Source organism: Macaca nemestrina, chromosome 1, assembly GCF_043159975.1.
Source record: "Macaca nemestrina isolate mMacNem1 chromosome 1, mMacNem.hap1, whole genome shotgun sequence".
In the NCBI taxonomy this organism is placed as follows: domain Eukaryota; kingdom Metazoa; phylum Chordata; class Mammalia; order Primates; family Cercopithecidae; genus Macaca; species Macaca nemestrina.
This window is the reverse complement of record NC_092125.1, coordinates 33,729,076-33,754,701: the sequence shown is the minus strand read 5'-3', so window position 1 is coordinate 33,754,701 and position 25,626 is coordinate 33,729,076. Positions and strand designations below refer to the sequence as shown.

Sequence of the window (25,626 nt, the reverse complement as noted above, 5' to 3'; positions counted from 1 at the left end):
GAACTGCACTAATTTACATGGTAGTCTCCTTTTTTAGGCAGCCAGTTTCTCTATTTGAAAAGTCTCTTTAGAGAACCACTAAGAGCTTAAATGAAAACGAGGTTTGTTAACTGATCAGTGTTTGTTATATTCTGGAAGCCTCAAGCAAGATGGTAGAAGGTCTTGGAATATCCGATTTAAGTGGCTTTCTGTAGTCTCTCAGTCTCTCTCTTACTCTCATGTCAAGGCATGAATTGAAAAGGTACACCTTACTCTTCAATAGGTTTATCCTTTGCACCAATTGGGATTGCCAACATATCTGCAAGAGCTCAAAACTACATAGGTTCTCATAGGATCGCACTGACAAATCTAAGATTTTGTTCAGCATCATTGACCTCTTATGTTAAGTAGCCTAGTTACCTAATATAAAGACAAAAGCATTATGGAAGCACATATATTTGTCAAGCCTTAGCCGAGCAGCAGGGGAAAGATTGCACGTTTAAATATTTGCTACTTAGTGAGCGTTGTAGTGTCCATCTAATGTAATTCTTTTTGACAGTGTCTCATAACTATCCTCCTGTTCTATGATCTTTCTTAGCCATTTGCTTCCTCTTAGTTTTAGCAGTATCACAGCTGACTTTTCATGACAATATACTACTTTAATTCTAAAAATACAAAGGATCTGGACACTAGATGATTGGCTAGAAATGGATGAAGCAGCAGGAAAGGGCAAGACTTCAGGTCCTGTATACCTTGATCATTATAAATAGTGTTTATTGATGGAAGAAGAAAACAGATTAAAACCCTAAACAAGGATACTTAACACTTTCATAAGAATGTGGAAAGATTCTAACATATATTCCAAAAATGTTATATTTGTGCTATGCATTAGCCAGTTTATTTCTCCACGTGTTTTATGTAGTTTACCTTGAAGGCTCCCAAGTTAACTGTGGAGATAGCTAATCTGAAAGAGTTCATGCAGCTGTTAAGCTGCAGGTCAGAAAGGATTAATGTCCAATCCATTCAAATTCTTTGACATTTTCCCAGTTGGCAAACGTTTTTTAAATTTGCTTCTCTATTGGTAAATATAGTAGAGTCATTAAATTCCTTTTGTATCTTAAATGATTTTATTAAATGGATCCTTTTTTCCCCCCAATTAGGTGCTAGAATTGGTATGAAGGGTTAACTCAAGTCAAATTGTACTTGATCCTGCTGAAATACATCTGCAGCTGACAATGAGAGAAGAAACAGAAAATGTCATGTGATGTCTCTCCCCTAAGTCATCATGGGTTTTGGATTTGTTTTGAATATTTTTTTCTTTTTTTCTTTTCCCTCCTTTATGACCTTTGGGACATTGGGACTACCCAGCCAGCTCTCCACCATCAATGTAACTCCATGGACATTGCTGCTCTTGGTGGTGTGGTTATCTAATTTTTGTGATAGGGAAACAAATTCTTTTGAATAAAAATAAATAACAAAAAAATAATAAAAGTTTATTGAGCCACGGCTGAGCTTGGAAAGTTCCTGTCAAATGCAGCAAGAGATAATTCTTTTTAAGAAGTAGCATATGTGAACTATAATGTAACAGTGAATAATTTGTAAAGTTCATATTTCCCAACCTCTTTGGGAATTACGCATATCAATGTAAACAAAATATAAAGTACATAGATTTCTGTCAGTGAATTTACTGTTTACAGTTGATAGAAAGATTACTTTATAAAATTCTTTCTTCATTCTCTGACCAGATTTATATCATCAGCAAGTACTGTGTTGTCCAGTCTCTCTGAATCTGGCTAAGGATCTAAAATTTTGACCTGTTGAGACCACATTTAAACAGAAAGAGAATGTTAGTCTCTGACAGCTAGCTCTGTCTTTGCCTTTGAAATGTTACATAAACATACCATAAGCCCTAAATGTATACGAAACCAACTAGTCCATTGCTTTTAGTACCATCCTAGGCTGAGTAATGTCTTGGAGCAGGAGTCAGCAAACTTTTTCTCTAAAGGGCCAGATATATTTTAGGTTTTGCAGGTCATATGGTCAGTATCACAACTATTCAGTTCTGCCAGTATAGCAGGAAAGCAGCCACAGATATATGTAAACAAATATGCATGGCTGGGAAGTAGGCAGAGGGTCAGATTTGGCCCACAGACTCTAAGCCCTTAACTTAGAGGAAAAGGATTGAAAGCCCTGTTATCCAAATTTCTAAGCCATATGGTCACTTAGATTATCTAGTTGGTTTTTATAAATTATTTTCAAACTGTAAAAGGAAAGAAAACCAGCAAGTCAAGCAAAAGCGATGTAAAGAGCTGCTTTTAAAGTTAACAACAAGGCCAGGCGCTGTGGCTCACGCCTGTAATCCCAACACTTTGGGAGGCCGAGGCGGGCAGATCACGAGGTCAGGAGATGGAGGCCATCCTGGCTAACACAGTGAAACCCTGTCTTTACTAAAAATACCAAAAAAAAAAAATTAGCCGGGTGTGGTGGCAGCGCCGGTAGTCCCAGCTACTTGGGAGGCTGAGGCAGGAAAATGGTGTGAACCTGGGAGGCGGAGCTTGCTGTGAGCTGAGATAATGCCACTGCACTCCAGCCTGGGCAACAGAGTGAGAATCCGTCTCAAAAACAAAAACAAAAATTATAAACTTATACACCACACATTTTATAAAAATAAACACTTGGAGAACAATAATAATAATACACTTGGTTGAATAAAGATAATGCATGATGAAGGTAATCAGAATATCCCAATGTATTCTTCCACTCAAGATTACTGAAACCTGTTATAGGTTCACATCTTCTTATCTGAAACACTTGGGGCCAAATGCATCATAGAACTTAGAAATTTTCAAGTATGGCCGGCCACAGTGGCTCACGCCTATTAATCCCAGTGCTTTGGGAGGCCAAGGCAGGTGGATCACTTGAGGTCAGGAGTTTGAGACCAGCCTGGCCAACATGGTGAAACCCCGTCTCTACTAAATATACAAAAATTAGCCAGGCATGGTGGCGGGCACCTGTAATCTCCGCTACTTCGGAGGCTGAGATGGGAGAATCACCTGAGCCCAGGAAGCAGAGGTTTCAGTGAGCCAAGATCGCGCCACCGCACTCCAGCCTGGGCAACAAAGACTACACAAGTATTAGAAAACTAATAGAGTACATATACTAAATATTATGTAACAATCTCCAACAGAATCTAGAGCAGTAGTCCATAATCAAACACATTAATACTTCTGTAGCAGAATGCATAAATGTTCACATTACATGGGGTTAATAACAGCCAAAAGCAGTTTTGTATCAGTGCAAGGTCTGGTTTTACCACCAAACCAGTTCCTCAAGATCAGGTGAAATTTTTTTTTTTTTTTAGTTTTTTTAAATTTTCAGATCAAGAGCGGTATCTTGGTTCTGTGAGTTAAGACCTGATAAACTTTTAGACTCAATTCTGAGAGTAAAAGTTAGTATCATTCAAAAATTACAGGTCACCGACCAGAACAATATTATTTGAACATTGTTTCCAAGATTAATAAAGGACCTTTTGCAAAGATGTAAAAAGAATATTCAAATGTAGAAAATCCTCCAGATATGAAGCAGAGAGTTAATGCCTCCTGAATGCATTTAAGTAGAAGCATATTACTGTGATTATTTTATTTGGTGTCACTTTTTTAATGTTTATTTCAAACTGTATACATTGTGGGGCCATTTAATTTCTATATGTTTGTAAGAATAAGGTACATTTAGTTATCAAAGGGATTTAGTTTTTATTTTAAGAAAGCAGTGCTTCATTTAAGTATTTTTTCTAATTTTTTCTTGTAAACAGAAAGCGTTTTTAAATTTGAGATCATCTCTGCGAGATGTCAGGATCAAACATACTACTATTCCTTGCAAAAACAACATACTATTAAATAACTTAAAAGTAATATACATTTTAACACCAAAAAACTCCTCACTCAAGAACAGTATAGCTTGTCAAAATGTTCCAATTTAATCTTTACTTAAGTGGACTTGTAGGGGTTTCTCAGACATTAAAGATGGAACATTGTTTTTCTTTTTTAAATAGAGATGGGGTCTCCCTCTGTTGCCCAGGCTGGTCTTGAACTCCTGTCTTCAAGCAGTCCTCCTGCCTCAGCCTCCCAAAGTGATCAGATTACAGATGCAAACCACCAGGCCAGCCCAGTCTTGAAGAATTTTTTTTGAGACAGAGTCTCGCACTGTCACCTGGGCTGCAGTGCAGTGGTACAGTCATAGCTCACTACTCATAAACACCTTGGGGCTCAAGCAGTCCTCCTGCCTTACCCTTCCAAGTCCCTGAGAGCACAATTTATTTTTGTAGAGACAGGGTCTCACTCTGTTGCTTATGCTGGTCTGCAACTCCTTGGCCTCCCAAAGTACTGTACTTGCACCCAGCCAAGATTGGAGAATTTTATACAGTTCTTACAAGAAGACTGAACTATTAAATATCAAAAAACTTATGAGAGTGTGCTACAACTTCAGAAAGATTAGCCTGAACAATGAAGAGAGAAGTATGGGCTGAATTGAAAGAAGTGGAGGAGCCCAGTACAATGGAGCCTTCTAGAACATAACTGAGAATTTGAATTTGGTCATAAAGGCAGTTAAAGGGAGGGGCTAAAGGGGATGGCATAATCTTGATTTATGGTGAATGGATAGATGGGGTCAGGAGTGCAGTTAGGAAGGTGACCAGTCAAGAGTGTATGGGGACTGGGAGTAAGGTTGCAACATTATCCAACCTGAAAGTTTGTTTCAGCTATAGAGTTCACCACAATCTTAATTCTTAATCTTGGAAGATTCTTAATTTTTAAAGTCATTGTCTTATAAGTTGTGAACAACAAAGAATGTAACTCAGCAAATGTATTTCTTCGGTGGTTATACAATGTTCAGCCAGCAGTAAGTCACTTGGGAAACTCATGACCAAAATGTTCATGAGCTATTTTGGGGGACCAGTTCTCTAAGTCAGCAGACCTAGAAACTCTCCAGACCTGGTCCTAAATATAAGAGTAATTAGTCATTGCCTTTAATACAATTATGCAGATAAAACTGGGATTATTAGAAGTCTGCATACTTAGAAATGAAACATTAGTAGGTGCTACCTTAGATCTTGAGCCTATTATGTTACATGACTAACATTAACACTTTACCAACAGTAGAAATGTGTTGTTCCTCCCAGAGCAGTTAGCTAACAAATCTACATGTGGCTTCTGGTTAATATATTAAGCACTTCTGGACTGTTGGACTGAAAAGAAAATCATAGTGATATTCTAGACATATTTGTTGAGCTCCCCCTTTGTGCAGGGAACTATGTACTATGTACTCAGGATAGATATAAATAAGATTTGATCCGTACCCTCAAGAAGCTTGTTGTTCAGTGGGAGAAACAGGTAAGTATACAGGGTGTAAGTACCATGATAGACAAAATCTTCAGGTGTATGCAGGAAAAACATAGAGTAGTGGGAGATTAAGGACTGGTAGAGGCAGTTTTCAGGATTTATGTGTGTGTGTGAGAGAATTAAGCTATAAGAGGCAAAGGAACATCTAGCCCAATGGAAGCAAATTTTTTAAGTATGAGTAGCTCCCATGGCCAAAACTGGAACAATTTGAACAACAAAATAAAGTAACATGGAATTATAACCCAAAGTATAAAATAAATATGTGAATCCATGTTGATATAAACAAATGATTGAATAAATACATAGAGAAGAGACAAATTTTCCATGAAGAATTCCAAATAATTTAGGTAGGTAAATCAAAGAGATGGAGGAGCATAACTTTCCACTCCTTCAGTATCGTCTGTGCTTGTTGACTTCCCTCCCAAAGAGTACAGTGTGGAAGAGGAGAAAAAAAGTCAATTTAAAATTGAGAAGCCTTACAAAGACTACCTTGGCCAGGTGATCAAGGTCAACATCCAAAGTGGTAAGTCATGTTGATAGTATATACTCTTGTTATGATGCAATGAAAAATGGCATTTTAACTCTGATCTTTCTTCCAAAAATAACCCCATAACCCCACCCTGAGACAAACACCAGATGAATTCCTGTTGAGAGAACCTACTATAGCAGGGGTCTCCAACCACCAGGCTGCAGACTGGTACCAGTCTGTGGCCTGTTAGGAACCAGGCCACACAGCAGGAGGTGAGCGGTGGGTAAGCGAGCATTACCTACTGAGCTCTGCCTCCTGTCAGATCAGTGGCGGCATTAGGTTCTCATAGGAGCACAGTCCCTATTGTGAACTGCACATGCGAGGGATCTAGGTTGCACGCTTTTTATGAGAATCTAATGCCTGATGAACTGACATGGAAGGAACAGTTTCATTCCCAAACCACCACCCCACCTCTAATTGTTTCAGCTAATAGAGTTCTCCACAGTTAATCTTGGAAGATTCTTAATTTTTAAAGTCATTACTGAGTTGCCATAGACATTGGGTCTATGGAAAAACTGTCGTCCACGAAACTGGTCCCTGGTGCTAAAAAGGTTGGGGACCGCTATACTATAGTACCTGATACTAAATACCACAAATTAGCACTTTAATACCTGATCAGTGCTCAAAACTGTCAAAGTCATCAGAAACAAAGTCTGGGAATCTGTCGTAGCCATGAAGAGCCTAAGGACACTTAAATATACTGTGCTATAACTGGATGGGATTTCAAAGCAGAAAAAGACGTTACATAAAAACAAATCTGAATAAAGTGTGGACTTTAGTTGATATTATTGTATCCACATTGGTTCATTAATTGTAACAAACACACCATACCAACATAAGATGTAAACAGAAGTGGAGTGTGAAGTATATGGGAACTCTCCTACCTTTGCAGTGTTTCTGTACATCTAAACATTGTTCCAAAATTAAAAGTTTATCAAAAAACTTTAAAATTTTAAAGTATGAGGATTATTATAGTCAAAGTGCAAGACAAAGTAATGGGAGTGAAAGCTGGAGAAGTATAGATTGTAAATCAGTGATCTGTTCCAGTTGTCAACTTAAAATAGACACAAAGAATATGGAGTTTAGAGATTTACATTTCAATCCCAACTTTGTCGCTAAGAAATTGTGTCGTTTTAAAGAAGATGGTAAACCTCTTCACTCCGTATTTATCTCTCAGATTATGCTGAACAAAGTCCATAGTCATTCTTGGTGGTTTAGTCTCAGATATCTGAGTGCTTGTAGTTATTTATTTATTCTTTTTCCCAGAGGTCATTACAGCTTCTCAACATGAGAATCAAGAACTTTTTCCGTTCGTGTGTGATTTTGTTACTTCAAAGAACAAATCACAGGTTTGTTCAGTTTTAGAGTCAAACTTCCTAGTGCCCAAATTCTGAAAGAGGTCTCAGGCTGGAAGTGGGTAGAATTTCTCATAAATTCTAAATTCAAGTTCCCGAACATGGTAGCAGTTCACGTTAATTATTGTGTGAAATAATCACCTTTGGTAAACAGCCGAAAGAAGTTTTTTGTTTTGTTTTGTTTTGTTTTTCTGAGACAGAATCTTTGTTGCCCAGGCTGAAGTGCAGTGGTGCAGTCACAGCTCACTGCAGCCTCAACCTCCCTTGCTCAAGCAATCTTCCTTTCTTAGTCTCCTGAGTAGCTGGGACTACTGGCACACACCATCATGCCCAGCTAATTCTTTAATTTTTTGTGGAGATGAGCTCTACCTATATTGCCCAGGCTGGCCTCAAACTCCTCCCACCTTGGTCTCCCAAAGTGTTGGGATTACAGGTATGAGCCACCACACCTGGCCCTGAAAGAATGATTTATCCTAGAAACTTGTTTCTGTGAGCTTCATTGGAAAAGCAGCCTAATAATTCAGTTCACTTCTTTCTTTGGTACCTTAGCTAGTAGTTTGTAATGGTTATGAGCAGTTATTCCGAAGCAATGAGTAAAGTTGTTGAGCCACTTGCATACGGTGGTTTCATTCCTTCAACAAAAATTTTAGTGGGCCGGGCATGGTGGCTCACTCCTTTGATACCAGTACTTTGGTAGGTCAAGGCAGGCAGATTGCTTGAGCTCAGGAATTTGAGACCAGCCTGGGCAACATGGCAGAACCCCGTCTCCACTAAAAGTACAAAAAATTAGCTGGATGTGGTGGTGCACGCCTGTAATCCTAGCTACTTCGGGGAGGCTGAGGTGGGAGGATGGCTTGAATCTGGGAGGAGGAGGTTCAGTGAGCTGAGATCATACCACTGCACTTTAGCCTGGATAATAGAGTGAGACTCTGTCTCAAAAAAGAAGTTACAAAATTTTTTTAATTAAACAATCAATTTTAGTGCTTACTATGTGGTACTCTTTTCCAGGATCGGAGTTAGCAGATTTTTTTTCTGTAAATGGCTAGATAGTAAATATTTTAGGCTTTGTGGGCCAGAAAGTCTCCATCACAACTACTTAATTCTGCTATTGTAATATGTGAAAGCAGCCCTAGAGAAAATGTAAACAAATGAATATGGCTGAGGATAGAGAGGAGAAAGTGCTTTTTTTATTCTCTCAGCAACCAGTCAGTTCTGCAGTGGACACCGCTGGGTGTCATCTAATTCAGTTCAGTTCATACACTATCTACCTGGAGATGTTACTGATGGAAGGTATCTGAGTTACTGCGGTAAATCTGTACCGGTCTGCAACAACCTCAGTTCTCGCCTCCTCAGAAGAAAGAATTTGACTATCGGGCATAAGGCAGGAAAAGAGACCGAGGCAAGTTTCAGAGCAGCAGTGGAAGTGTAAAAAGTCTTTGGAATAGGAAAGCAAAGAAAGTACACTTGGAAGAGACCCAAGCAGGGACCAACAGCAAGTGCCGTGTTTAACTTCGATTCTAGGGCTTTTAGGCTAGCCCCTTTCCCATGATTCTTCCCTTAGATTAGGCTGCCCCCGTGCACAGTGTCCTTACCCTTGGGAGGTGAGCTTGCACAGTGTGTTTAGGAAGTTGTACACGTGCCTGAGGCGCTCTTCCTCTTTCCAGTGGTGTGCCCCCTGAAGGTCATACTCCGCTGTTTTGTCTCTTAATACACATACCTGGGAAGTTGCATCTCCCTGGTGTCTGCATTCAGTTAACACTTCAGTGCAACAGGTGTGGACCATCAGAAAATGACCTCTCCCTGGCGCCTGGCTGCCAATTTATCACAATGTGATAATTGTTGAACCATCACCCAGCATTCCTAGTGGGTGGGAGAATAGCCCTCTTGTGCTCCACTCATGCCTGTCTAACTACCTGTAACAAAGATGGCATCAGATCCCACAGGTGAGGGCTCAGTCCCATAAGACTTCCCCACTACCCACACCTCCAATGCCAGTTGCAAGCTCTGAGTGATTTTACCTGTTCTTCCCACAATAATTCCCCACTACCCACACCTCCAATGTCAGTTGCAAGCTCTGGGTGGTTTTACCTATTCTTTTGACCAATTGTAAATCAAACCCTCCTTTGGGTTTAATTTCCTAGAGCAGCGCACAGAACCAAGGGAAACACTTAAGTTTACCAGTTTATTAAAAGGGATATTTTGAAGGATACAAAGGAGCAGCCAAATGAAGGTCTACATAGGGTGAGGTCTGGAAAGGTCCTGAGCACCTGCACTTCCTTTCCAGTAGAGCTGGAGTGTACCACTCTCCTGTTGCAGGAAGGCATTCTGCTATCCAGAAGCTCCACAAACCCAATCTTTCAGATATTTTTATGGGAACTTCATTACCTAGGCATGATAGATGAAATCATTGGTGATCAACTCAACCTTCAGTCCCTCTCCCATCCCCAGATGTCAGAATGGGTGGGGCTGAAAGTCCCAACTTTCTAATCATGCCCTGGTTTTTCCAGTGACCAGCCCCCATCCTGAAATTTCCATCCAGTCATTAGTCAACTCAGTAGCATACAAAGACACTTTGGAGATTCCAAGAGTATACCAGGAAAGGGAACAAAGACCAAATATGTATTTCACAATGTCACACTGTGCCAACAAAACCACTGAAGTGTGAATTGTCATGTGTCACAGAAATTTTTTATTTTTTTCAAGCATTTAAAAATGTAAAAAGCATGTATCACTCATGAGCCATATATGAAAAGAAAAAAAAAAAAGCCACAAGCTGGATTTGGCCTGCAGGCCACAATTTGCTGACCCCTGTTACTAGCTGCTGACTAGACAAAAGTAGCAGGAGAAAGGAAAAATCCACACTTTGCTGAGCTTGCATTCATTCTAGTGGATAAAAGTATGCCCACAAAATGCCATTCTCTTTCCACAATGGTGTGGAGCACAGGAGCCTGGAAGGCCATTTTAGAGGGCGTACCACCCAACTAAGGTTTTTTGTTGTTGGCTTGCATGCACTTTCCATCAGTGTATACACAGCACTGTTATACCTTGGTATGTGTGCTTTCAGAGAACCAAGGAACACTTTTCCTGTTAAACCTCAGTAATGTTGGGCAGGGTGGTTTGTGCCTATAATCCCAACACTTCAGGAAGCTGAGGTGGGAGGATGGCTTGAGCCCAAGAGTTTAAGACCAGCCTGAGCAACATAGTGAGACCCTGTCTCTATGTAAGGTTTAAAAAAAAAAAAAAAAGCCTGGTGTGATGGTGCCTTCCTGTGGGCCAAGCTACTTGGGAGGTTGACGTGGGAGGATCACTTGAGCCTGGGAGGTGAAGCTGCAGTGAGCCGTGATCAGGCTGCTGCACTCCAGCCTGGACAACAAAGTGAAACCGTGTCTCAAACAACAAATAAATCAAGCTCACGAGACAGAACTTTTAGAGGTTTTTTTTTTTTTTTTTTTTTTTTTTTAAGACAGAGCCTCATTTGGTAGCCCCTGCTGCAGTGCAGTTGCACAGTATCAGCTCACTGCAACTTCTGCCTCCCAGGTTCAAGTGATTCTCATGCCTCCCAAGTAGCAGAGATTATAGGCATGAGCCTACCTAACTTCTGTATTTTTAGTAGAGATGGGATTTCACCATGTTGGCCAGGCTGGTCTCTAACTCCTGACCTCAGGTGATCTATCCGCCTTGGTTTCTCTTTTTTCTTTTTTTTGTTTTCTTTTTTCTTTTTTTCTTTTTTTCTTTTTTTTTTTTTTGAGACAGAATCTCCATCTGTCACACAGGCTGGAGTGTATTGGCGTGATCTCAGCTCACTGCAACCTCCCTCTCTTGGGTTCAAGCAATTCTCATGCCTCAGCCTCCCAAGTGCCTGGGATTACAGGCGTGCACCACCATGCCCAGCTAATTTTTATATTTTTAGTAGAGATGGGGTTTTGCCATGGTAGCCAGACAGGTCTCAAACTCCTTGTCTCATGCAATCTGCCTGCCTTGACCTCCCAAAGTGCTAGGATTACAGGTGTGAGCCACTTCGCCCAGCCCAGTTCTATTAATGTATCTCTAACAAAAGAGAATTTAGAGGTCTGAGGTTGAGATTATTTTCACTGAATACTCTGAAAGATTTGTGCTTAAGATAGCCTGTTGAATGTGGGGAAACAGGATATTTTACAAGGCTGGCTTTTAATTTTTTTGTCTTTCTTTTCTTTCCCTTTTTCTCCCTCACCTTTCTGGTTCTTTCACCCTGAGCTATTGAAATTTCTTTTCTGAATATAAAGCAGTTTCTCAGGCTTATAGCACTTGTATGGAGACTTGGAACCTGATTTCTTTTTTGGAATGCCCGAAGCTCTTATAAGTATTCATATCTTATAGCTAATATTTGTACATTGGCTAATTTCGAGGGGTTAAATTTTGAAAGAATTAATAAAATTATTTTTCTGCTAAATTAGCTACTATTAACAGCTAGCCATTTTAAAAAATATTTTTAATGTTTAGAGACTAAACTTTAGTCTGGGGTGTCCAATCTTTTGGCTTACCTGGGCCACACTGGAAGAAGAATTGTCTTGGGCCACATGTAAAATACACTAACACTAACGATAGCTGATGAGCTTTAAAAAAAAAATTGCAGAAAAATCTCAATGCTTTAAGAAAGTTTACAAATTTGTGTTGGGCCGCATTCAAAGCCGTCCTTGGCTGCATGTGGCTCACAGGTTATGGGTTAGACAAGCTTGCTGTAGTCAGTGTTCACACTTTAGAAGTCCTCACTTCCCCTTCCCAAATCCCATTTGGTGAGTCCCAGGAGAGACTCTCATGAGCTCCACTCCATGGTTCCCATGGGAAAGGCAGCCTTCTATTCCTAGAAATGGAATGTGGTGCTCTGCGCTGTTGAATTGCAAAGCTTTGTGGAACAGTTTTAGTAATATATCTGGAAAGGCTTCTGGCACTCTTAGAAATTAAAATACACTCCATGAATATAGGGCAGCATTAGCATATGCATATTAAAATTTAGTCACTCCTCAGTTTGTTTTGTTTTTTATTATAGGAAACAAAGAAGTATAAAGTATAAAAATTACAAAAAAGAAATAATGAAAGGTCAAATAGCTATTCTGGGATTTTCTTTTTTTAATTTTTTTTTTTTAACTTTAAGTTCTGGGATACATGTGCAGGACGTGCAGGTTTGTTACATAGGTATACACGTGCCATGGTGGTTTGCTGCACCCATGAACCCATCATCTACATTAGGTATTTCTCTGGAATTTTCAACAGGTGTAGAGGCCAACAGGTACAGGGATTATGGTGGCAAAACGGTTTGGGACAGGGAGAAGAGGAGGCCTGGCTAGCAGACGTGGTCTTGCTCTATAGATGAAACATCACAGGTAGCAGCCCTCAGAGAGAATAGATGATAAATGTTTCTTTCAGACCTTTAAAGGTGTCAGACTCTCGGCCATGCACTGTGGCTCATGCCTGTAATCCCAGCACTTTGGGAGGCCACATGGATGGATCCTGAGATCAGGAGTTCAAGTCCAGCCTGGCCAACATGGTGAAACCCTGTCTCTATAAAAATACAAAAATTAGCTGGGCATGGTGGCGGGCCCCTGGAATCCCGGCTACTCAGTAGGCTGAGACAGGGGAATCGTTTGAACCTGGGAGGCGGAGGTTGCAGTGAGCCGAGATCATGCCATTGCACTCCATCCTGGGTGACAGGGTGAGACTCCGTCTCAAAAAAAAAAAAAAAGCGTCAGACTCTCAGTTCATCTTTTCTAGATCCAGACAGGGGAGGGCCTCAGAGAAAGCCTGCTGCATCAGTGCAGATTCTATACAGATGCAAATATCCCCCATACAAGACAGCTTTGCAGGACTACTTCTAGAAGTGTTTCAAGTCCTCTGAACAATCATCTCAAAATAGGTCAAGGAAATATATTTTGGAAAAAAAATATATTTTTATTTCCTTTAGCATCACCTCCCACCCCGCCCTACCTTTTGAAACTTTTCTTTCAGAAAGTTTATCATGTTAAGAACCAAGTTGATAGCTTTAGAGAGATTTGTTTTAGAGGTTGGTAGTTAAGAGATTGGGAAAGGAGGTGAGAAACAAATTGGGATAAGCAGAAGAGAGCAAATTTAAATAGATCATCTCATATCTTCTTGAATTAGTTTCTTAGTCCTGAGAATAGGTCAGTTCAGTTAAAATGCTGTGTCTCATTCCAAGACGCGGTATTGTAGATGAACTAGGCTTCTATATATGATACAGGCAAACAGATCTTTAATAAAAGACATTTCATTGGAAACAGAAGAAAAACAAAAGTTAATTCATAGAGTTGTCTACAAACTAGTTCTAGAGTTTCAATTTCTGGATTTTCTGGCATTGTACATTTTCCTATACTGTAGAATCAGATGTTCTAGTGAACTTTTTAAGTAGTCTGTGCATCAACAGACACAAAGGCTGTTTATATTGCAAGTTGCTGTGGTGATTTCTCTGGAAGTTTATATCACGTTTTCTAGCTTCAGTTTGTAGGGCATTAAGAAAAGCAGTTTTATTTTTTAGTGATTTCAATGCAGAAATATAGGAGAAAAATTTAGAAAATGTTGATTTGGAGACTTGTGGCCAGGAAAGAATTTAGCATTTAGATCAAATTGTAGACAAATAATAACTAAAAAACAATGGTCAGGGCTAGAATCTAATATCACATGTACTATAGTTTTCTTCTAAAACATATTTTTTCTCTCTAATCTCCCATTTGTACCAAAGATAAATCATAGTGAAACCAATACATTTGCAAAATAAGTTTTAGTCATATTGTACTTAGCCTGATTATATATATAAAGTACAGCAAGAATAATGATTGACTAGTCTCTTTTTAAGTTGGTTTTGCTGGAACTTTTTCATAAGGAATCTCAGATTAGACTTTAAAAATGCTCTTAACATTTAGGAGGCAAGCCAAAGATTGTAATACTTGTACAGATTTGGTGAATTAATTTCTTTCTTTCTTTCTTTCTTTGGCGGGGGCGTATTCCTAAACTATCTTGAAGTTCCTGTGCCTGTCAAAAAGTGACATTTTTTTTCTTACCACAAGTTAGGAACCTTGAAAGGGAATAGTTTAGGCAAGATAGTAGGCCAGTCTTTGGATAAAGAAAATGTGGTACATATATACACCATGGCATACTATGCAGTCATAAAAAAGAATGAGATCATGTCCTTTGCAGGAACATGGATGAAGCTGGAAGCCATTATCCTCAGCAAACTAATGCAGAAACATGTTCTCAGTTATAAGTGAGAACTAAACAATGAGAATACATGGACACAGGGAGAGGCCTGTTGGGGGAGAGCAGGGGTGAGAGGGCATTAGTGAAAAGAGCTGATGCATGCTGGGCTTAATACCTCGGTGATGGATTGATAGGTGCAGCAAATCACCGTGGCACATGTTTACCTATGTAACAAACCTGCACATCCTGCACATGTACCCCAGAACTTAAAAAAAGATGGCTGGGCGCAGTGGCTCATGCATGTAATCCCAGCACTTTGGGAAGCCAAGGCTGGCAGATCACAAGGTCAGGAGTTCAAGACCAGCCTGGCCAATATGGTGAAACCCCGTCTCTACTAAAAATACAAGTTAGCCAGGTGTGGTGGCGGGCTCCTGTAGTTCCAGCTACTTGGGAGTTTGAGACAGAAGAATCACTTACACATGGGAGGTGGAGGTTTTCTGTGAGCCGAGATTGCACCATTGCACTCCAATGTGGGTGACAGGGTAAGACTCTGTCTCAAAAAAAAAGATAGTAAGCCACTCTTTTTTATAGTCTGTTGGCTTTAAAGTCATCTTCAATTCCTCAAAGCAGTCTGGTCACATTTAAAATGTGGCATTCCAGTCAAAGCCTTGGTAAAATAACCAGTGTCTCTAATTGTGTCCTGTCACTGAAGAAAATATATAGATTCTTATTAAACGTATGCAAATAATTCTATTGCTGTTAAAATAAGAATACTCACAAATAGTTTCTGGATTCTGGAGGAATCGGGTAGAGAGAAAGGTAAATGTTTCAATTTTGTTCACAAAAGTTAACTTTACTCAATTGCTGTAAGCAATATAAGAGGAAAAATATGTCTTGACTAGAAAATAACATAAAAAGAACCAGTAATTTTTTTTTTTTTTTTTTGAGACGGAGTTTCACTCTTGTTGCCCAGGCTAGAGTGCAATGGCACGATCTTGGCTCACCGCAACATCCGCCTCCCAGGTTCAAATGATTTTCCTGCCTCAACCTCCCAAGTAGCTGGGATTACAGGCATGCACCACCATACCCGGCTAATTTTGTATTTTTAGCAGAGACAGGGTTTCTCCATGTTGGTCAGGCTGGTCTCAAACTCCTGACCTCCAGTGATCTGCCCACCTTGGCCTTCCAAAGTGCTGGGATTGTAGGTGTGAGCCACCGTGCCTGGCAAGAACCAGTAATGTTTTAAAGAGAAAACTTTAAAATCATTTGTCTTGCATTAGTTCAGTTTCATGTAATTAATTATTCTGCTTGATGTTAGGTTAGCAATTTTATGAGTCCAGTTTTTCTCTTTGAAGGTTTTAGAATTTTTACCCAGTCCAGTTATATGATCTTAGAGTCATAAGCAGAGATCAGTATTTCAGAGTACCTGTCAGAGTCCTATCCATGAATTTACTTGAAGAAACTCAATGTTTGGATAGTAGCTAATTATAAACTGCTTTTTTGTGAAGAAACAGACTGAAATAATAATCGTGAATAACCAAAATTTAGAAAAACCATCATTAAAGATACAATTGACAAGGAAATGTGTTATTTCTGTAGCAAACAGCAATTTAACAGGATAATCATAATTATGACTGATAACATATAACAAGGCATATCAAAATTTTTGGAATCTAACACTATTTTGGAACACATATTAGCACATTTATACAACTATAACTCAAAGATTGTTAAACAGTATTTCTTATTAACAATGCTTCCTGTATGACTTTTACATACCAAATAAGCCTAATATGTCTCTGTTGGACTTCCAGGGACTCTTTTTTTGGAATGTCTAAAAGTTAACTTGAGTTCAAAAAGACATGTTAGAATTAATTTTGGGAAGTTTGTCAAATATCAAAGATTTGAAACACTTGATACTAAAATAAGAAAGGTTTGGCCAGGTGAGGTGGCTCATGTCTGTAATCCCACCACTTTGGGAGACCAACCAGGCAGATTTGGTGTTTGAAACCAGCCTGTGCAACGTGGCAAAACCCTGTCTCTAGAAAAAATACAAAAATTAGCCGGGTATCTTGGTCCACTCTTGTAGTCCCAGCTACTCAGGAGGCTGAGGTGGGAGAATCACTTGAGCCCAAGGAGATTGAGGCTGCAGTGAGCTGTGATCATGCCACTGCACTCCAGCCTGGGTGACAGAGCAAGACTCTGACTCAAAGAAAAAAGAAAGAAAATAAATCTTTTAATTATTGCTTTGGCTGAATGACTACAATTTTACATTACCTGTGATCCTATTTTGATCAATTCTTTTAAACTTTTTGTTGTTATTTTTATGAGACACTCTGTTGCCCAGCTGAGTGCAGTGACATGATCATGGCTCACTGCACGTCAGCCTCCCAAGTAGCTGGGACTACAGGTACATGCCACCACACCTGGCTAATTTTTGTATTATTTATAGAGACAGGGCCTCTCCATGTTGCCCAGGCTGGTCTTGAACTCCTGGGCTCAAGCAATCTACCTGCTTCGGCCTCCGAAAGTGCTGGCAGTACAGGTGGGAGCCACCACACCAACCTTAAAGATTTGCAAAGCAAAACCTTTACTCCTTTGATTGAGCAGTTTTCCAAATAATTAAAAGATTTCATAAAGACAGCATAAGCAAATATGCTCCTAGTTTTAGGGTGGGGGAGGGGTTGTAGTTTACTTAAAAGGTGAACAAAAATATTTTATTATCTATTATTAATAATGACATTAAATTTTGTTGGAAAGAGAAAAATAAATTTTATCCTTTTTATGTATCCTTAGTATTAAAGTTAATTTTAATAAAACTTTATAAACATCTAATTTTAATTAGTTTTGACAATACAAAATAAGATTCTGTAAATAAAATTTTATAAAATATTTTATTTCATTTCAACTATATTTTAAATTTAAAACCTTTTAAAAACCTTTACACTAGAAAAAATTACTTTCTCTTTAACAAAATCCATATATTTATGTCTTTTTGTAATGTTTAATTAAAAAGACATTTTACTTTTCATATATATACTTTGTGTATAGAATTTTAAAATATTTAGTAGTTTTAACAATATATTAATTATAATTTTAGCTCTTAATAACTAGGATTTTTAATGGAAAACCTAGGAAGTAAGTAATTGTGATTGTTATGTATCAGGTGCAGAGCCAAGTACAGAGAACAGGACTGTAAAGACAATATCTGGAGGATGTGACCCCCATCAGCATAGCCTGGAAACAGCTGGGCCAAGGAGGATGGGGCCCAGGCACTGTGAACACACATATGTCCCCAGTTCTCATCATGGCCACTTTTCTAGACTTCAGAATCTAAACACCCAAAACCAAGACATAAGCTCAGAGACAAATTAAGCAAGTATTCATATTACAGAAGTAACAGTATGAGCCTAAAACAGCAACTAGAAACAATATAAAACTGTCTGACCAACAGACCCAGGCAAACATGTCTAAATTAAATTTTGAAGATGTTTTTATTTTATTTTACCAACAATTTTTAAACTAGCTTTAGTTATTAAAGATTTCTAAAATCACATTAACTTGAAAGTATTTGGACACACTTTATGAGCACTTATTAATTTATGTCAATCTGGTACCATGTACACAATATGCAAACATAGACATGTACACATGTGCATAGAAGAATACATAAATATAGATTTTGTAGCTTTCGTTTAAAAATTCTAGCCTTGAAACAGGTAAAACTCACTAGTTTAAAAGGATAGTTAAATTTTGCCTCTGTAAATGGAACAGGTTAAAGTTTGTTCCACATGGCTAGAAGCCCTTATCACATTTTGGAGTAAACAAGGTAGCAGATTTACATATTAAAGCACAGAGAGAATTTAAGCTCTTTAAAGAAGTTTGGGTATATTAAAGGAAGATTAAAAATGGGTATCAAGGTAAAATCATAGGAATAAAAATAAATCATAAGAATTTACCGTAAGATTTTACAAAGAAACCAATTTTATGTATACGGGTAGCTTTAAATTTAGTCTTCATTTTCCAACTAGGCCACTGAGCTCAGGGCAGGCCCAATAACAAACAGAGCCAAAAAAGCATATGTAGTTTTCAGGCACTGCTATGGTTTGTTTATCCCCACCAAGTCTCATGTTGAAATTTGATTTCTAATGTTGGAGGTGGGGCCTGATGGCAAGTGTGTGGATTGTGGAGGTAAATCCCTCATTAATGGCTTGGTGCTATTCTCATGGAGTAAGTGAGTTCTCTAACTCTTTGTTCCTGTGAGAACTGGTTGTTGAAAAAAACCTGGCACCTTCTCCTCTCTCTTGCTTCAGCTCTGTCACCATGTAAGCTCTGCACATACCAGCTCCCTTCCTTTTCTTTTCCTTTTTGTTTCTCCTTTTTGTTTGTTTGTTTGTTTGAGACAGAGTCTTGCTCTGTCACCAGGCATGCGGTGACACGATCTTGGCTCACTGCAACCTCTGCCTCCCAGGTTCAAGCAATTCTCCTGCCTCAGCCTCCCAAGTAGCTGGGATTACAGGTGCATGCTACCCCACCTGGCTAATTTTTGTATTTTTAGTAGAGATAGGGGTTTCACTATGTTGACCAGGCTGATCTCGAACTCCTGACCTCAGGTGATCTACCTGCCTTGGCCTGCTAAAGTGCTGGGATCACAGGTGTGAGCCACCACACCCCGCCTACCCTTCCTTTTTTGCTGTGAGTGGAAGCAGCCTAAAGCCATTGTGATGGTTAATATTGAATGTCAACTTGATGGGAATTGAAGGATGTGAAGTATTGTTCCTGAGTGTGTCTGTGAGGGTGTTGCCAAAGGAGGTTAACATTTGAGTCAGTGAACTGAGAGAAGCCATCCCACCTACCTACCAATGTGGCTAGAATAAAAGCAGGCAGAAGAACATGGAAGGACTTGACTTGCTGAGTCTTCCAGCCTTCATCATTCTCCCATGCTGGATGCTTCCCACCCTCGAACATCAGACTCCAAGTTCTTCAGCTTTTGGACTCTTGGACTTACACCAGTGGTTGGCCAAGGGTTCTCTGGACTTCGGCCACAGACTGAAGGCTGCACTGTCGACTTCCCTGCTTTTGAGATTTTGGGACTCGAACTGGCTTCCTTGCTCCTCAGCTTGCAGATGGCCTATCTTCACCTTGTGATCGTGTGAGTCAATACTCCTTGATAAACTCCCCTTCATATATACATCTATCCTATAAGTTCTGTCCCTCTAGAGAACCCTGACTACTACAGCCATCATCAGAAGCAGGTAGTAGATCCATGCTTCATGTACAGCCTCCAGAATGGTGAGCCAAGTAAACCTATTTTCTTAACAAATTTACCCAGCCTCAGGTATTCCTTTATAGCAACATAAATGGCTAAGACAGAGCCTAATACTTAAATATGTGGAAAGCAGGTGCAACTGGAAGACAGAACACCCAAAACATCAAGGGTCCCATTTTTATACTGACGTGTAAACCCGTTTTACACTGGCTCCCTAAATAGAAGGAAAAGTCATGGGACTGGACAGTATATTGCTTTCAGAGTATACCTTAAGTATACTGTAAGGACATTTCTGTAAGGCTGCTAGTTGACCTCACGTTAATCAGCCCACTCTGTGATCAGCCCATCTCTCATGGGAATCTTACCTCTCAGTGGCAAGTGTTTCCACAGCCTCTCAGTGTTTAAACTGTACCCTTTTTATCTAAATGCACAAAGAAATAAGTAGCCCCCTGCAGAAATAACCATTACAGCAACTGCTGTCAGCTACCTCCAAAACTATGGTTCTCACCAGTGACTTGTCAGTCACCATACACACAAAGGCCAAGTTTTCTCTTACAGTACAATGTAATTCCTTGTAACCACCACCCCAACCACCACCACCACCACCACCAAAACGAAAGAGATCAAGGAATTTAATACAAAAGAGGGTAGAGCTTTAGACCTGACAAAAACCTGCCCAGGACTTTAGGGACTCCAGGAGGAAAACAGAAGACCCCCAAAAGAGGATGTGTGGTGCTTTTTTCTGTGTTTCTCAAGGAGTCTCATGGTTGCTAGAAGTCTCTTAGATTTTTTTTAATGTGGTCAAAAATAGGAGAAAGGAAAAGTAATACAAGTGGAAATAAATGGAAGAACAAGTCAGAGGAGCCAATTTGGGGGAGATTTTGAGCTTTTTAAAAGGCCAATGAAGTTTACATGTTTTTGGTTTTGGGATTTGTTTGTTCATTTTAACAAAAATCATACCAATATGAATGGAAGCAAATGAGAACTAAACCTAATTTTAGTTGGGACACACAGCTGATATTCCTGGCTTTTGCACTTTTTACCAAAGGTGATCTCCCAAGTGACTTACCAAAATCAAAGTCTTGACCAAGGTCATGACCTAATCAAGGATGCATGAGGCCTATCTAAAGAGATGTAAAGCAGTCCTCACAAGATCTAGAACCACCCCAAAGACAGCTTAAAGAAAGGAAAGTTTTACTAGCTGCAAATGGAGCACAACCTACATCTGTCTGGCCATATTCTCTAGGATCTCAGCTTCTCAGCTGACTGTGAACGCATAAAGACCCAAAAAGACTCGTATGCCCCCACAGATGGAAGGAGACAGGAAATCAAAAGCTGTTTATAAAGGGAAAATAATCAATAATCCTAAAAAGTGAAAAGTGACCCAAATATCAAACCAAAAGAGACTGGTTTCCTGACTGAGAATCAAACCCAGGCCAAGGTGGTGAAGCATGGAATTTTAACTAGACAACAAGGTGGAGTGGCTGTCATTAAAATACAAGGGATTTTAACTTTGTTTTAAGTCAGATTTTTTGCTCTTCAATTTTGTCAAGAGAATTTTTAAGGCTATCCATGACATTATTATGTGTCTTTTTAAAAATATGACCTTTTCTCCGCCAACCATAGGCTATGGACCTTTTTACATAATTGAATATTTTCACTTATTGACATTTTGTGTTGGAAGGTTAAATATTAGACTAACATGATGAGACATTTTAATGCGAAGTCTTCAGTGGTCGTAGAGTCTATTGTTTTGTGAATAAGCAAATCTGGATCTATTTTATATAATATTTTAAAAATTGATCTCATAAATACAAACAAGACAATTGTTTAGAATGACAGTCTGAAATCTTTTTTTAATTTAGGGGTCTTTCTAATTTAACAAATCCATCATTTGGCCACTGATGATGAGAATTTCCAGTGGTATACTTATTTCAATAACAACTTAATCCAGTAAGTCTTTTTATCGAAAGCCCAAGGGGTAATTTACCAGGTTTAGAAGAAGTTTTTAGTTTTCTGGAGAGGGCATAGAAGAGATGGTTTCAATTATCCCCCAAAATCTACTCCCAGAAATAGGCTAAAATACTAAGACTGTTGTTACCACATGAGGTTAAGGATGGTGTTGTGTGTACAGTGCCACCACTATCCCACGTATCTGTGGGAGGCTGCCAGTCACAGACACATTAATCTGTGACACTGGCTAGGCCCTCCTGGGATTGGACTTTCCCAGGGACAGCAAGGGTTGAGATAACAAAAGTTCCTTGTGAATGGGACCTTCTATTAAGACAAATCCCCCTGAGAGTTTGACATTTTCAAAACAAAAAGTATGTGCTGGCTGGGCACGGTGGCTCATGCCTGTAATCCCAGCACTTTGGGAGGCGGAGGTGGGTGGGTCCCCCAGCACTGCTGGGGGACCTGGTGTACCCTCTGCAGCTGCTGGCCCGGGTGCTAAGCCCCTCACTGCCTGGGGCTGGCAGCACTGGCTGGCCACTCCAAGTGCAGGGCCCGCTGAGCCTACGCCCACCCAGAACTCATGCTGGCCCACCAGTGCCGCGCGCAGCCCTGATTCCCGCCCACGCCTCTCCCTCCACACCTCCCCGCAAGCAGAAGGAGCTGGCTCCAGCCTTGGCCAGCCCAGAGAGGGGCTCCCACAGTGCTGTGGCTGGCTGAAGGCTCCTCAAGCGCTGCTAGAGTGGACGCTGAGGCTGAGGAGGTGCCAAGAGCAAGGGCTGCTAGCATGTTGTCACCTCTCAGTAGGACAAAAGGTTGCTACAGTCCTATTATTTTATGGTTATTATAAGTGTACTAGAACTCTAAAAAGAACTTGTTTGTATAATGTTATTCTATACAAGGTATGTAGCCCAGGAAGTGACTAACCTGATATGTGTTATGACCTATCTGAGCCTCCCATGACCAGAGTTTTTAAAATAAGATTAAGGACTGAGGACTGGTGGGGGCTCATAAATGATATGAGTAAAGTGTTAGCCAAAACAGAAGAAAAAGTAGTGCCCAAACAAGTCGCCTTAAAATTTGATGCCTGTGCTGTCATTAATAGTAAATAAGTTAGGAATAAGGTGTGGTTCTCTTAATTAGAAAAGAGGCTATAGGCAGAAAATAAGTACATCTGTCATAAATTAGTACTGTGTGGAAATACATGTAAATACTGCTGTTGTGTCATTTAGGCCACTTGGATAAAAAGAAAATTAAAAGGATCCAGTTCACCTTCAGAAACGAAAAAATGGCCCTTCCTGTACTAAGGGACAATGTAACCCCTTAGAGTTAGTAATAACCAATCCCCTTGATCCTCGCTGGAAAAAAGAGGAGCGTGTGACCTTAGGAATCAACAGGGCCAGACTGGATCCTCGAGTAAATATCTTGGTTAGAGGAGAAGTTTACAAACGCTCTCCTGAGCCAGTGTTTCACAATTTTTATGATGAACCAAATGTGCCAGTACCAGAAATTCCAGGAAAAACAAGAAATTTGTTTTTGCAATTAACCGAGCATGTAGCCCAGTCTCTTAATGTCACTTCATGTTATGTATGTGGAGGAACTGTAATAGGAGATCAATGGCCATGGGAAGCCCAAGAATTAGTACCTACAGACCCAGTTCCTGATGAATTCCCAGCTCAGAAGAATCACTCTGATAATTTATGGGTCCTGAAAGCCTCAATTATTGGACAATATTGCATAGCTAGAGAAGGAAAAGAATTCACTCACCACATAGGACGACTTAGTTGTCTGAGACAGAACCTGTATAATGGTACCACAAAAACAGTCACTTGGTGAAGTTCAAATCACACAGAGAGAAATCCATTTAGTAAATTCCCAAAGTTGCAAACCATATGGACCTACCTGGAGTCCCACCAGAACTGGACAGTCTCCACTGGATTATACTGGATATGTGGGCATAGAGCTTATGCCAAATTACCTGACCAGTGGGCAGGTAGTTGTGTTATTGGCACTATTAAACCATCTTTCTTCCTATTGCCCATAAAAACAGGCGAACTCCTGGGCTTCCCTGTCTATGCTTCCCGTGAAAAGAGAAGCATAGCTATAGGAAATTGAAAAAATGATAAATGGCCCCCTGAGAGAATCATATAATATTATAGGCCCGCTACTTAGGCACAAGATGTCTCATGGGGATACCGGACCCCCATTTACATGATCAACCGAATCATATGGTTACAAGCTGTCTTAAAAATAATCACTAATAAAACCAGCAAAGCCTTGACTATTCTGGCCCAGCAAGAAACTCAGATGAGAAATGCTATCTATCAAAATAGATTAGCTCTCAACTACTTGCTAGCAGCTGAAGGAGAGGTCTGTAGGAAATTTAACCTTACTAATTGCTGCCTACACATAGATAATCAAGGGCAAGTAGTTGAAGACATAGTTAGAGATATGACAAAACTGGCATATGTGCCCGTGCAAGTGTGACATGGATTTGATCCTGGGGCCATGTTTGGAAAATGGTTCCCAGCACTAAGAGGATTTAAAACTCTTATAATAAGAGTTATAATAGTAATAGGAACCTGCTTACTGCTCCCTTGTTTGCTACCTGTACTTCTTCAAATGATAAAAAGCTTCATCGCTACCTTAGTTCACCAAAATGCTTCAGCACAAGTGTACTATATGAATCACTATCTATCTGTCTTGCAAGAAGACATGGGTAGTGAGAATGAAAGTGAGAATTCCCACTATTGAGTGAGTCTCAAAGGGGGAAATAAGGGAGGAGACTACCCCTTATATTGTCTTATGCCCAATTTCTGCCTCCAAAGAAAGAAAAAGTAAAAACTAAAAGGCAGAAATGAAATCCACAAGCAGACAGCCCAGCACCACACCCTGGGCCTGGTGGTTAAAGATTGACCCCTGATCTAATTGGTTGTTATCTATAGATTACAGACATTGTATAGAAATGCACTGTGAAAACCCCTATCCTGTTTTGTTCCGATCTAATTACCGGTGCATGCAGCCCCCAGTCATGTACCCCCTGCTTGCTCAATTGATCACGACCCTCTCATGGGCACCCCCTTAGAGTTGTGAGCCCTTAAAAGGGACAGGAATTGCTCACTCGGAGAGCTCAGCTCTTGAGACAGGAGTCTTGCTGATGCCCCCGGCTGAATAAACCCCTTTCTTCTTTAACTTGGTGTCTGAGGAGTTTCATCTTTGGCTCATCCTACTACACTCCATCTCAAAAAAAAAAAAAAGTGTGTGCTGATATGTCTCAGGATTCCAAATCTTTTTAGGCTGGCCACTAATTTGAACCAAAAACTATATCCCTCCCTCTGCCATGATGGCAGAGACCAAGAGACAATGCTCCTGCTTGGTCACAAGCCAAGTTCTCAAGGTCATAAAACAAGATAAGAATGGAACCTCATCTGGTTTTTATATCAAAGACCCACAGCAGTTTGTCTAAATAAATGCCAGTCTGATCAGAACTGTGAAATTGGTTAATCCACAGGGCTGGCCTGAACAACAGACTTATGAGGGTTTTAGGTTTGTGTTCTGCCCTGTGGTATCCCACTTTATGATAGGCAACACAAAAAGACAAAAATACCGTTTTGGGGAGAAAAGGGTTCAACATTATGAATATTTATACCAAAATGTACACCAGAGTCACTATACCAAAGACTAGTCACGTAAATCTTTTTCTCCCATTAGTCAAGATTTTAAAGGGGAAACAGAGACAGTGATTCTTACCGTCCATTTGACCAGATTACACACAGAGGCAAGGAGCCTTGCTGGTAGAAATTTCTTATCCTTCTGCTGGTGTGTCTGATCCTGAGTTTTCTTGTCTGTAGCTTCCAGAAGAACAGAGTTTTGGTATCCTGCTCACAGTGCCAAAACTATAGGGACCAAGGGAAAACTTCCCCTTTGCCCTCTGAAGGGTCGCTGAAAGTCAGCTGACAAGAA

At 39.9% G+C, this 25,626-nt stretch overlaps 1 protein-coding gene across 9 annotated transcripts in view; it reads left to right on the top strand.

The window, feature by feature from the left end:
- Positions 1–24,855, top strand: part of COP1 (COP1 E3 ubiquitin ligase) — a 281,153-nt gene extending 256,298 nt beyond the window's left edge. For 7 of the 9 annotated variants that reach the window (XM_011746116.3, XM_011746113.3, XM_071076065.1 and 4 more), the window contains one exon: positions 1,140–24,855. In XM_011746116.3, coding sequence (XP_011744418.1) covers positions 1,140–1,157 — 18 coding nt within the window. In that variant the 3' untranslated portion in view covers positions 1,158–24,855. The remainder of the gene's footprint in view (positions 1–1,139) is intronic. The other 2 variants (XR_011611267.1, XR_011611266.1) reach the window with 2 other exon arrangements.
- The last annotated feature ends 771 nt before the right edge of the window (positions 24,856–25,626 follow it).